Below are 11,963 nucleotides of genomic sequence, written 5' to 3' on the forward strand. Positions count from 1 at the left end.
TTGCAACCATTATGTAGTGATTTACGGTAATGGCTGGAAGCCGTCAAGGTGGGTGGAAGCCGTCGTGTCCCAGAGTGTGGGCAGGAGACGCAGGCCTCAGCGGTTGGGTGTGAGCCAAGTCGTGGGGCGCTGGAGTTCCACGCCTGCCAAGTTTGCACAGGCCTCCGGCAGCTCGCGCACCCCAAGGCATGAACAGATGGCGGGACCCAGAGAGGCCAAAGCAACCTGGCGCCCGGGTTGAATGTCCTTCCCAGTCAATAGCCAGCAATCAAGGCCATCGGCAGCCCAGCTCCACGGATCCTCCTGCTGTCAAATTATACCCTGCAACTATTATGTGGGGAAAGCACTGGAACCAATTTTAGAGCTGCAAAAATGGGGGTGAGACTATTATGAGATTAAATGTGGTATTTTAATATCAAAGTACAATGATTATCTGCTTCCCATACATACAATGCCCAGCTGATTATCTGCATACTGCAAAAGCCAATAAAACCAATGCCCACACCTTGAATGCATAAAGAATTTGACTTCAGACACAGTGACAAACACTTTTGTCCATTAATTTTTCAAGAAATGCATCATAGGTTAGCTACTTTAGTTTTCTCAAAGCAATGGGTATTATATGTAGAATATAAAGTGAAATGTTCCCATGAAGACTGGCTTTTTAGAAAGCAAGCAAGAACCAGTTAATGAGGATGCTTCCACAAGCAAAGAGACAAGCAAATGAGCAAGGAGGAATGTCTGGCAACATGGGGAAGCTTCAGTGGTGGAAGAGACGGAGGCTGGTATGAACTAGAGTTATTCCCAGCTCATCGCAGGCTTCGATCACAACTTGGTCAGCTGCTGAACCAGAAGGGGCAGCAATGAACTGGACTCCACTCTGAGAGAAAACGAGGGGGGAGACAAAAACAAATCAGCTTTATTGAACCATTTCATTAGCTGTTGCACAGTTCTGCACATATGGGGTGCCCACAAAAGCTGTCAACCACTTTTAGGGAAGATTGTCCTAAACGGAGGTCAGAGAGGATACTAAGGGTGGTGAATCTTCTCTTTGGAGGGTGCTGAAAGATGAGAATTGCAACCTGTCTGAGTTTGAGTAAGTATCACCAGCTTTTTCCTGAAATGCATGTCTGGACTAAATTTCCCTACAGCTACTCCTGCTTCCACTTTGATACCTCTTACTTGCAACTGGAACCTACAAAACAGGCTTTAGGGAGCCAGTATGCAGAGCAAGAGCAGCTAACTGGGCATATTCTCCTCAGGCCCATTAGTCATTAAGAGTCGCAGTCACACACACACACCCCCCCGCCAATTCCACAGCCTTACCCGCTTTGCTCTATCCACGTTATCCCTGAAAGGGAAGAAAGCATCAGAGCTGAGCGAGACTCCGTTCAGTTTCCCAATCCATGCCTTTTGGTCTGCCTCAGTTAGCAAAGCTGGGACTTCCTCAAACAGCGCCTTCCACTTGACAAGATCTTCATCCTGCAAAGGGGCATTTTAAAAATTCACCTTCTTCATTGATGGCATCTAATTCAACAATGCAGGCAAATACAGTGACAAGAATGCAAACATTTCTCCAAGTTCCCCACTGGAAGGTCACAGCTACGTAACACCTTGCTACAAAATTTGTACTCAGAGGTTTATTAAATTCTAAGCCCCTCTGGTTCCTTTGTTGTTTAAACTAATACAAACACGTACCCTTATAGCTTCCTACTACAAAGCTCCCTCCTCATTTCAGTCATTTGCTTTGCTTGGCCTATTTTCTGCTACTCCAGCCAGTGAGTAAACATCAAAGCACCCAAACAGACCATTTAGTACAAGGAGCCCAACACAACATTCAACAAAACAGGATTTTGGCTCACTGTCCTCTGTCTTGAGTGCCACTGATCCAGCTGCCGTTTGCCCCAAGGAAGCAATCAGACTTCTGACATGATTTGCAGAATGTCTGTTTTAACCACATCCCTGTTTGCTTTATTGCATTCAGACTTTATTGCATTCCGAAGGAGTGTGTAGTTTACCAAGTTATGCAACGTTTGTGGAAGCCCTGAACTTGCTAGAGAAGCATTCAAGAAATTGGAATAAGAAGTCAAACACCCTTCTGCAGCTAAAGGGGGTGGGGGCAGTGTTCAAATTTGGATATTTGTTTTTAATGCTTTCGGCACAAGCTTTTCAACCAGAGAGTTGCCACTCGTGGTCCTTTTATTCCCTTAAAGATCTCTGATGAGAACTAGGCGGCAGCTCTGACTTAATTTCTTCTGGTACTTCAGATTGAAGTCTTTAGGAACCTTCCCTCTTTATGAACCAGTCCTTCTCGTGGAAGCAGCTATAAAGGTACCCAGTTGGATCTTCTGAAATATCAGTTGATAAATATGATGTGTGACTATTTTTCTTTAAAAACCCAGATCTGGAAGGAAGACACTTGATACTGATCCTAGTTTTATTTGCATCTGACTCTTACCTTTCAGATGCACTTCATGATGGGAGTATTGTCTGCCTCTGAGAAGTGTGGAGATGCCTGGCCTTTTTACTGAGGCTTCCAAGGAGGATCTAAGTTGGGGGGAGGGCTGCTACCCTAAGATGTCTAATGCACTTGGAACAAACTTGCCTGTTTTTCATACTGCTGTTTTTTGTAATTAAGTACTGTATAAAAGCAACAGAGAATTGCAGCTTCAATAACTAACAGCACATAGATCCAGCCATGGCAATCACAACCAAGAGCTCCCATCCCAAGTACATGAATATGCAAGGCACACCTCTTCCTCCCTAGGCTTTGGCTATCCTATTGAATATTTGAATAAGGCAGCCCTTGGCACAGAGCTTTTGCAGGGTTGTAAGCATTCCAAGGTGCCTCCTACACGAGCAGAGGTTGCACGTGGCCTAGTGGTCGGAGTGCCGGACTAGGACTTTGGGAGGCTAGAGTTCAAATCCCTGGTTCGGCCATGAACCTCACTGGGTGACCCTGAGCCAGTCTCTGCCTCACAAGACTGTTGTAGGGATTAAGTGAGGAGCAGGGGGAATCATGTAAGCCACCTTGAGAAAGGGGTATAAATGCAACAGACAAACACAATGTGTGCAAGCACCATTCTGGAGTTTGTCTCTAGCCAAGTGCCCCCAGGCTTACCTCTCCAATGGTCCCTGTGACATACTGGTCAATAGCATTAGAGATTTCCGCTCTTTTCACTCCCGCTTTGAACTTCATGGAGAGCACCCGGGGGTGATGCCTCAGCCACCAGTGGTTTGCCTTGTCTCCAGCCAGTCGGGTGCAATGGATTCGGGACTGCTGCCCTGCCCCAATACCAACCACCTGAAATAGACAGAGCGCTAGAATTATTCGGAGGAAGGGCAAGCTTCCATGGGCACCTTTTCCTAAGACATTCACTCAAGGCCTCGCCAGAGAAGCCAAACCTTAAACAAACTGTGTCACTGATATGTACCAGTTTAGAAACAAGATTCCTGAACATTACACACCCGCCGGGGGTGGGAAGCAAAATATTTGTTAAGTTAGGAAACAAGACTGCTTTTTCTTCAATAATCCATATATTGAGCCAAGGAAAAGGAAGCACTCAAGTTATGAGAGTTTCTAGGCATCTAGCCTGCTCTGGGAAAGCAGTTGCACTGCGTAGTCTGAGATGAGCCGTTCTCCAACGTGGGAGTCCCAACCACTATGGAGAAAGCTGTAATATTCTCTACTACATTGCAAGCTATCTTAATTTCCACTAGCGCTACAGACTTCATTGAAATGGGCAGATGGTGCAGGAGTTTAAGGCAGCCAGAGAGAGTCAATTCTGGCTGAGTGAATAGGTGTCACTGCAGCCCTTAACCTCTGGAAAAGATTAGGGGCCCCAACCCAAAGGGGGATTATAAAGCTCCAAGATATTTCCTTGGAATTCAGTCTTACCAGGTTCAATAGGACCACAGGCTGTGTAACCTAATGCTGTCCAGCATTATATGAACTTGTCCACGTAAGCAAAACAACATATAGGAAAATTGTCAAAGGTTAGATTTGCAAGCATGGAAATATACAGCTCAGGAGAAGTAGGTAAATTTCTAGCTGAAATTTATTCATTACTTTAATACAATTTTGTATACTGCTTGATTGCAAAAAATCCCCCACAAAAAAGCACAAAAAACCACGATTTTGGTTTACAAATTGCTGCAACATATGATGCAACATATGTTGCAACATATGATGCAACATATGTTTCCTGCTTGGCAGGGGGTTGGACTCGATGGCCCTTGTGGTCTCTTCCAACTCTATGATTCTATGATTCTATGATACAAGAGTAACATAGAAACTGCTGAGCTTTTTTTGAAGGGGTGGGGAGACACAACTCATAGGCCTCTAATGTTAAGGAGAAAGAAAGAGGGGGGCAAGCAGAGATACAGAATACCAACATCCAAAACTTTTGAGTTCCAATCACTGTCCCGTACCTGCATATTTTTTCCTGCTGTTACCACTTTAGTTCTACATATATTTTCAAACTTTTTTTCACAACAATGAGGACTAGAAAAGCAGGCAGAATCTAAATGAAATTTAGAAGGCAGACTGGATTTTTATATTCTCCAGATGCTATCCAGGCAGTTCCGCACAGGTTCCCAAAGAGCGCAGTCTGGCTGTTCAATATCAAGGCTGCCTCCTAAGTCCATTCAATATCATTTGCTTGAAGCACACCATCTCTTTTGGCAGCGATGGCTTGGGGTAGGGAGGATGCGGAGGCAACGGTGGATGTTGTCCGGATGGTGGTGCTGTGGTCATTAGGCCAGAGGAGCTCCAGGGGAGCTGTGGCAGCCCCACAGGTACACACAATGCTGCTGCTGCTGCGAGGTCACAATTTTCCCCCTTCCCCCTGTCCCTTATGGAGGCACTTATACTGGGCATTGCCAAAGCCAGAAAGAATTAACTGGTGCAGAAAGACAACTTCTTCTCCTAAGCTAATGCCTTTCTGCTTAGTAGCAAATCCAGTTTCTTCCTATCTAAATTCTACCTGCCTGCATGTGCTCAATCTGAAGCAGAAATAGCAGCAATCCATCAGAAAACCCATGCATGCGAAGACAAGTTCTTAAGAAACTAGTCTACTTCAAATGGCTGTCCTGTAAATCCACTAATAAATGAAGAAAACGAAACGGGGGGCAATCACCCTCACGCGCGAAGTCTGGCTAGCAAGCTTCTTTTAGCATCCAAAGTTTTTGTGGTCTCAGCCCTTCTAATATGCTGTTATATCTATCTAAAACGCTCCGGGAAAAATCATTACATAATTTATTTTACAGGTGGGCTGGAGAGCAGTTTAGCAGACTGACTAGAGAGGATACTTTTAAGAAGAAGACAACACATGTTTTATTTTGCGTAAAGCCAAGAGCAGCGTTACACCACCCTCCCCCTCTCTACAGACCGGCACTCACCGGGAGAAATGTTAACCGAAAACCAGGTCATTACCAGTGCAATCAATAACAATTTCCCTGCTCATTTTTTCCAGGGTCCGCAATTATAGAAATTAACAGTTATTATTATTCATGACTGCAATCCTATCTAGCAGCAGGGCTTAATAACCTTTACTGAAAGAATAGCATGTGACACTCTAAACTACAATCTGGGTGTAGAAATTATGATTGTTGGGATCAGGAGTCAAGGGACCAAATTCAAATAGCCGTTCAGCCACAAAGCTAATGGGGTAGCCTTGGGACAGTCACATCTTTTCAGCCTAAACTACCTCCTGTTGTGAGCATAAACATCCGTCGGTATGTGTGTATATGTGTGTGTTTTACGAACCATGCATTCTGCTCTGCGCACCTTGAACTCAAGAGACAGATTAAAAATCTAAACAAATCCAGGGAAAGGTGTAAACCTCATTCTAATGCAATGAGGACTCAAAAGCTATGCTACAACTGTACATTCACAACTCTGCACTAATTCAGATAATAATGCCAGTTCCATGCTTAGGCAGTGCAACTCTGTGCATTTTTACTCTGAAGCAATCTCCATATGCTCAGAACAATCTTATTACTGTAGATTAAAATTGTGAATTCATTTTTAAGCCTGTATTTAAAGGGCAGTAAAAGGCAATTCTTACTACCTCCAGTGCCATTGCAACAGGGAACTCAGAGAGCAAATAGTCTCCTAAGTTAAGCGACTGACATCAGGGAGGTGGCCTATAATCTCAAATGGCCAAAACTCAAGAGTTGCATCATCCACGTGGATTTCATTTTCAGCTCAATTATTTTTGGGGTTTGGGCCTTCATTCTGCTATGTTAAAAACAGGTTGGGGGCACTTTCCACTCTCCTCACCCCCACCCTCTGCAATATTTTGGGACTGTGTTCCCGTTTCCGCCCAAGGACAAGCTCTTTAGAAAGGAGCACCAGGGGAGAGATGAGTTCCTTGCTGGGTCAAGAGGCCTGGCCACTGCCTCAAACTTTCCAGGCTGGTTAGGCTGCATTTCCAGATGTTAAAGCCCTAAGTCCAAGGCCAAACTGAAAGAAATGAACCATTTGCTGTCTTATTCCTACCGTGATTTCACATCTTGCCAGGATCATTTAAAAAACAAAAATAAGGATCGTTCCCCAATGACAGGGAATGAAAAAACTGAACTTGTGTCCTTTTTTTAGCAGCCAATGAATAATATGCTCCTAGCTAACAAGACAGCCACTGGCATTACACAACATTGCGCTTGTTTAATATTCCTCAGGGGCTGCACAGTGAATGGATTTACAGAGTCTGCATGCTGGGCAGCTGTAATGTTTTGCCTAACATGGCTTCTCCACTGGCTTCAGGACTGCATTGAACCTCAATACAAGCTGGTTTTACACATCAAACAACACTCTTCATCTTCACAACAAACCAAATACTGCTGCACCTCTAAGCAGTACAAGTGCTTGGTCTATGGCAGTAGCTCTCAAAGGGCAGGCCTTGCCCCACGGGTGGACCAGGAGAGGGTGGGAAGTGCAGTGGGAAGATTCAAGGGCAATCAAAGAAACATTCCAACATTTCAGTGTAGCATAGTATCAACTTAAAAAATAAAATAAAATGCAGAATATGGATATCTTTTTAAAATGAGAGTGAGAGCACTGGCTGTTCTTCTACAGTTCTCCACAACATATTGTTCTGAACAGGGATTTTGAACTCTGACAAATATGAAAGATCAGAAAAGAGAAAGGCTTCTTTGTGTTGAAGAGATGAGTTTGTTTGTCTCAAACTACACCTAATATAAATGTGATTACTCATACTTAAGGCACAGATGAAAGAGGCTTGTTTATAATTACATTTTGGAAATGATTCATGTTATTATGAAGCGGCGCTGTTTTATACTTTCTGGGTGTCTCATGACCATATTATATAGTAGTTGTGTTCTGTGTTATAATTCAAGCACTGCTAGGAGTTGTTTCTTTGTGTTTTCCAATGTATTTATTATCAATAAAAAATCTGATGTGGGGTGAGCTAATTTATATTCTGAGAAAAAAAGTTTGAGAACCTGGTCTGTGGTGTTTGATTTGTTAATTCTTGCTCCTTCGTAGTCACTGAGTGAAAGACAAGGTGTGTGAAGCTGCTTCCCTTCCAAGCAGAGTGCTCAGGATCCTGCGTGAGCCTCTACACCAGTGTTTCCCAACCTTTTTTGGGCAAAGGCACACTTGTTTCATGAAAAAAATCTCGAGGCACACCACCATTACAGCCCCGTGACGTCAGCGCGCAGCGTCACGCCGGGAGGGACATGAATTGCTAGCAAATTACATAATCACCTCCTTGAGGGCTGGCTCATCTTCTCCGAAGGCAGAACCCCATTAATTAACAGGACAGACTCACACCATAGCCAAGACGAGGGGGGGAAACCTCAGTCATGCACAGTCATGCACATGTGGGGGCTAAATGAGGACGAAGACCGGGCAGAGAGCAGGGTTCAAATCACCCCACCTGGCCAGGACAATCCCTGGGTGCTCCCTTGGGCCACTCGCCTGACCCACCTCGCAGGGCTGTTGTTGCGAGGATAACACAGGGAGAACCACGCACGCCCCGGGAGCTCCTTGGAGGAGAAAGCGGGCAATGAATGCAATGCACGAAATATATGAGAGGCGACCAGGTTTTGCAGGTGAGGGGCCCCCGCCAGCCTCCGCTTCCAACACCCGCCGCAACGAAGCCGAAGTTTCCCCCCGGGCTCGGCTCGGGGAGCAGCGCTGCTCCCCCCGGCTGCCCTTCGCCCTCCCGGCTCTCTCTGCCGCCCACTGGGGACCCCCCTCACCTGCCAAGTCCGGAGCGCCGGTGGAAGTTGCATGCATGCATGCAGGGCGCCGCGTTGCCATTGCATTGCACTGCACTCCATGCAACGCCTGCACGCATGCATTGCCTTGCACGCCCGCCAAGGGGTCTCCCCGCGGTCCAATGCGTCCCCTCCGGCGCGGATGCAGCATTGCAAAAATAACCCCCCCCGACGCAGCCCTACCTGGGGGGCAGCCTCCGCCTCCGCCGCTCCGCCTCCGCGGGGATCCCCGGGCTCCATCCTGCTGCCCGATCTCCGCGGGGGCGCAGGCAGGCTGCGCGGGGTCTGCGCGGAAGAGCCCCTGCCCGCCCGGCCGCCGCCGCTGCGCTCATTCCATGGCCGGGAGAAGAGCGCTTCAAACAAAACGCCCGACCCGCCAGGCCACGCTGGGAAACGTAGTTCGCGCACCCCACGCGGGCGCGGAGCCCAAGGGCAAGGGGACTACGGATCCCGGCAGCCCCCGCGCCGGGGACGGAGGGGGAGAGGCCGGGTGCAGGGATGGCGGGACGGGTGGGCGAGCGAGTGAGTGGCAGCCGCCAAGCCTTGGCCAAGAGCCAGGAAGGGCCTCCCCGGAGGAGGAGGAGGAGGAGGGAGGCGCAGAGCGGGAGGGAGGGAGGGAACCCCAGGGGTCATCTAGTGACGGTGCCCCAATCGAAAATTTGACTTAAAAAAAAAAATCTTTCGAATTTTTTAATTTTTCCCGCGGCACACCAGGCAACATCTCGCGGCACACTAGTGTGCCGCGGAACAGTGGTTGGGAAACACTGCTCTACACTCAAGGAGCCACCATGCGGCAGAAGCCACGACTCCCTCCCAGCGCTGCTCCTTAACTGCCCCATGGCAGCTCCTGACAACCTCCACCTTCAGATCTGCTCCCAGGGCCAAAAAGCTTCTTTACCCCTGCATGATAGTTTCCACCAATTCCCCAAGCCACATGCAGCCCCTAGAAAATCTACCTTGCTTTGGTGGTGGCAAAAATATAGGTGGCCGTGGCAGGGGAGGGGGTGGGTCTACAGGAAATTACAAAAATCACAGCAGGGGTTTCCGTTGGATGTGAATGGAAGCAGCCCTTCTGTCCCTGGGGAAGAACAATTCAGGAACTAAGGCCATGTGCTTCTATTACCTTTATTCCTTCATAAGCATTCTGGGTTGCTTATTATATGCCTCTCGTCTGAGTAACTGAATTTGAGTACCGTGATTCTTAGTTAAGGGGAAAAGCAGCAAATCCTGTCAGCTCTGAAGAGAAAAACTCGAGGGGCACTCAGGGCTCCCTCCACACTCCCCCTTGTCCTGTGCCTAGAAACATGGGGGTCTGAGCTGTTTCCCCCTGCCCTACACCTTTCCCAGGGAAAACCCTCTAGCTCTGAAATGGAGCCAGCATCAACCCAGAGAAAACCCAAATGGCGGTTTGCTCCAATTGACTACTAAAGAACTTAGTTCTCAGCTGAGTCCTAAGGAGCAGACTCTTTTCCCTGGGGAACAGAGTGGGGCAAGAGGAAGTGTGGATAAGCCCTCAATATCAGGAGCTGGACAATATTGAAGCACATCCCAAGGGGGGGGAGTCATGGCACACACCCCTGAAAGTTAAGGGGCCACCCAAGGGCTTGTTCATTCTGGCTGTGGCCCTGATCCTTTAAGATTTACGGGAGATTTGCCACGAATTTCAATGGCTCTTGAATGGTGCTAAAAGCAACTGAACATTTATACAGCCAACACTATACCAGCCAGGTACAAGGTATATCAAAAGTACCCAGTGGAGAGTTGCCATTTCAGGTCTGAATGACTTGTTTATTGCAACGAAGAATCTCAGTGTATTCTAGTTAACTCTCTTGGGATGTTTGCAGAGACTGCAACAGAATACAGCCCTCGTGTCTGTCAACTGAAATGACGGTATAAACAGTTCAATCATTTATCCGGAGAAGAAACAGAAGCAGGATTAGAATCCTAAATTATTCCATAAGCTTCCCCCCCCCCTTGTTTTTCAGCTCAGCCTAGCCTCTGAATAGCCCCCTGAGCACATAAACAAATCACAGGACGAAGTCAACTAAGAGGCTTTTGACACAGAGAAAAAAGCTCATTGTGTTGCTATAACTGCTACCATTAAAAAAGTGTGTGTGGTGGGAGAGGGTAGAAGCCCCACATCCAGAGAAAAACAAGCACAGTTCAAAATGTACCATACACAAACAGAATCAAAATGTACACCTTTTGCCCCAAGTAGCAAAGAGTCTTCCTTCTGCTTGAACCTGAATGGAGTCTCTTACTTCCCCAGCATCACAGATGGTACAGTCATTATTGCAACGCTCCAACAATGGAAAATGCAGCTGCCTCTGCAAAGGCTCTGGAGGAAACATCAAGGAGGGATGCTCAACACTGTTCTTGAAAGGGAGCAGCGGCAAACACGCTTTGTTCCTGGACCAGTCCTATTTATTATGCTTATGGGGAGGACATGAGCTTGAAATGACCTATGAGACCAGCAGCAGAACAGCTACAGCCCATGAGGCTCCTCTGAAGCACTTTAATAAGGTCAAAATTAAAAACTGCACCACCAGCACAGCACCAAGCTCCTCGCCCTTCCTGGCAAGCAACAGCGACAGACCTGCTGGGAAGCTTCCACAATCTCCCACCTTGTAAGCTCACAGTGTTGATAAAGCACAGGACACATGACTGCCACCCTAGACTCCTTAGGAGAGCAGAGCAAATTGGCAAGTTATAAAAAAAGGTAAAGGACCCCTTGTCCAGTTTCCCTGACTCACTAGAGGATTTCCCGCCAGTCTGCCCCTAGCAGCACTTCAATGCAGGGAGACATATTGACATTTATGGCGCAGCAGCAGTAAACCTGTATGGCACCACAAACGAGTCTCCTTGCAAAGGCAGGAGAACTCTTTCAAAGTCAGCAGATTGGTCCCAACAAGCCAAACCGTCTTTAGAAGGACAGCAGCAACTCAACAGGACTCAATATCCCAAACACAGTTTCTAGCTCAACATCACCACTCGTAATTGTGTGCAAGTTCAGAACTGGAAAGTATGCAGAAAGGTCTGCCATGCACTTGAAAATAATAAACAAGAGGTGTGAAGGGGAACACTTCCAAGGCATGCAAGTAGCACTCTGAAGTCTGATGGGGGCGTAAAGATGGCAACGCCTAGTGGAGAAGAGGAAGCGCTCTTTGTGCATGAAAACACACTCAGATTCCGGATGAAGACACGACTGCAGTGGCAGCGTGGCGCAAATGGTTTGAAAACACATTCACTGTACACTGAGGTATTTGTTTTCTGGGCAGAGAATGTGCCCTCAGTCACTTACAACGTATGTCCATCATCACCCACTATGCTGCTGGCTTCAATATAGTAAACACACACACGAGAAATTTTGGAGTCTGTGAGCCAGGGAACATAGACAAAGGTGGGAAGGGACTTACTGGGGAAGAATGTATCAAATGGAACTTAGCAAAACTTTAGCTGCAGACCCTGCAGAAAGATGTCTAAATCACTGCACTTGTATTTGTTTCACAGCACCAAGTTTCAAAAGCTGACATTCTGGCCAGAAAGTAAAATGGGATGATCTCCCTTGAACATTTCCAAGCAGTTACCTGTCCATTCTTGGCATAACAAACTGAATTAGACTGGGTGTATTTGACAGCGATGCTGGCAACAATCAGATCTCGGATTGCTGGCTCGGGCAGCTGAAACAACAAGAGAGAGGTGGCTGTGAAGGTATCTCT

The 11,963-nt window shown here is 47.1% G+C and overlaps 1 protein-coding gene across 1 annotated transcript in view; it reads right to left on the reverse strand.

The window, feature by feature from the left end:
* Positions 1–387: 387 nt before the first annotated feature.
* ATIC (5-aminoimidazole-4-carboxamide ribonucleotide formyltransferase/IMP cyclohydrolase) overlaps positions 388–11,963 on the reverse strand; it is a 30,506-nt gene continuing 18,930 nt past the window's right edge. Inside the window, exons 13-16 of the mRNA XM_081173130.1 lie at positions 11,832–11,924; positions 3,122–3,304; positions 1,327–1,482; positions 388–880 (exon numbers count right to left, since the gene is read on the reverse strand). Of these exons, the coding sequence (XP_081029256.1) occupies positions 761–880; positions 1,327–1,482; positions 3,122–3,304; positions 11,832–11,924 (552 nt within the window). The 3' untranslated portion in view covers positions 388–760. The remainder of the gene's footprint in view (positions 881–1,326; positions 1,483–3,121; positions 3,305–11,831; positions 11,925–11,963) is intronic.

This window comes from Podarcis bocagei (genome assembly GCF_964188305.1).
Source record: "Podarcis bocagei genome assembly, chromosome: 1".
Classification (NCBI taxonomy): domain Eukaryota; kingdom Metazoa; phylum Chordata; class Lepidosauria; order Squamata; family Lacertidae; genus Podarcis; species Podarcis bocagei.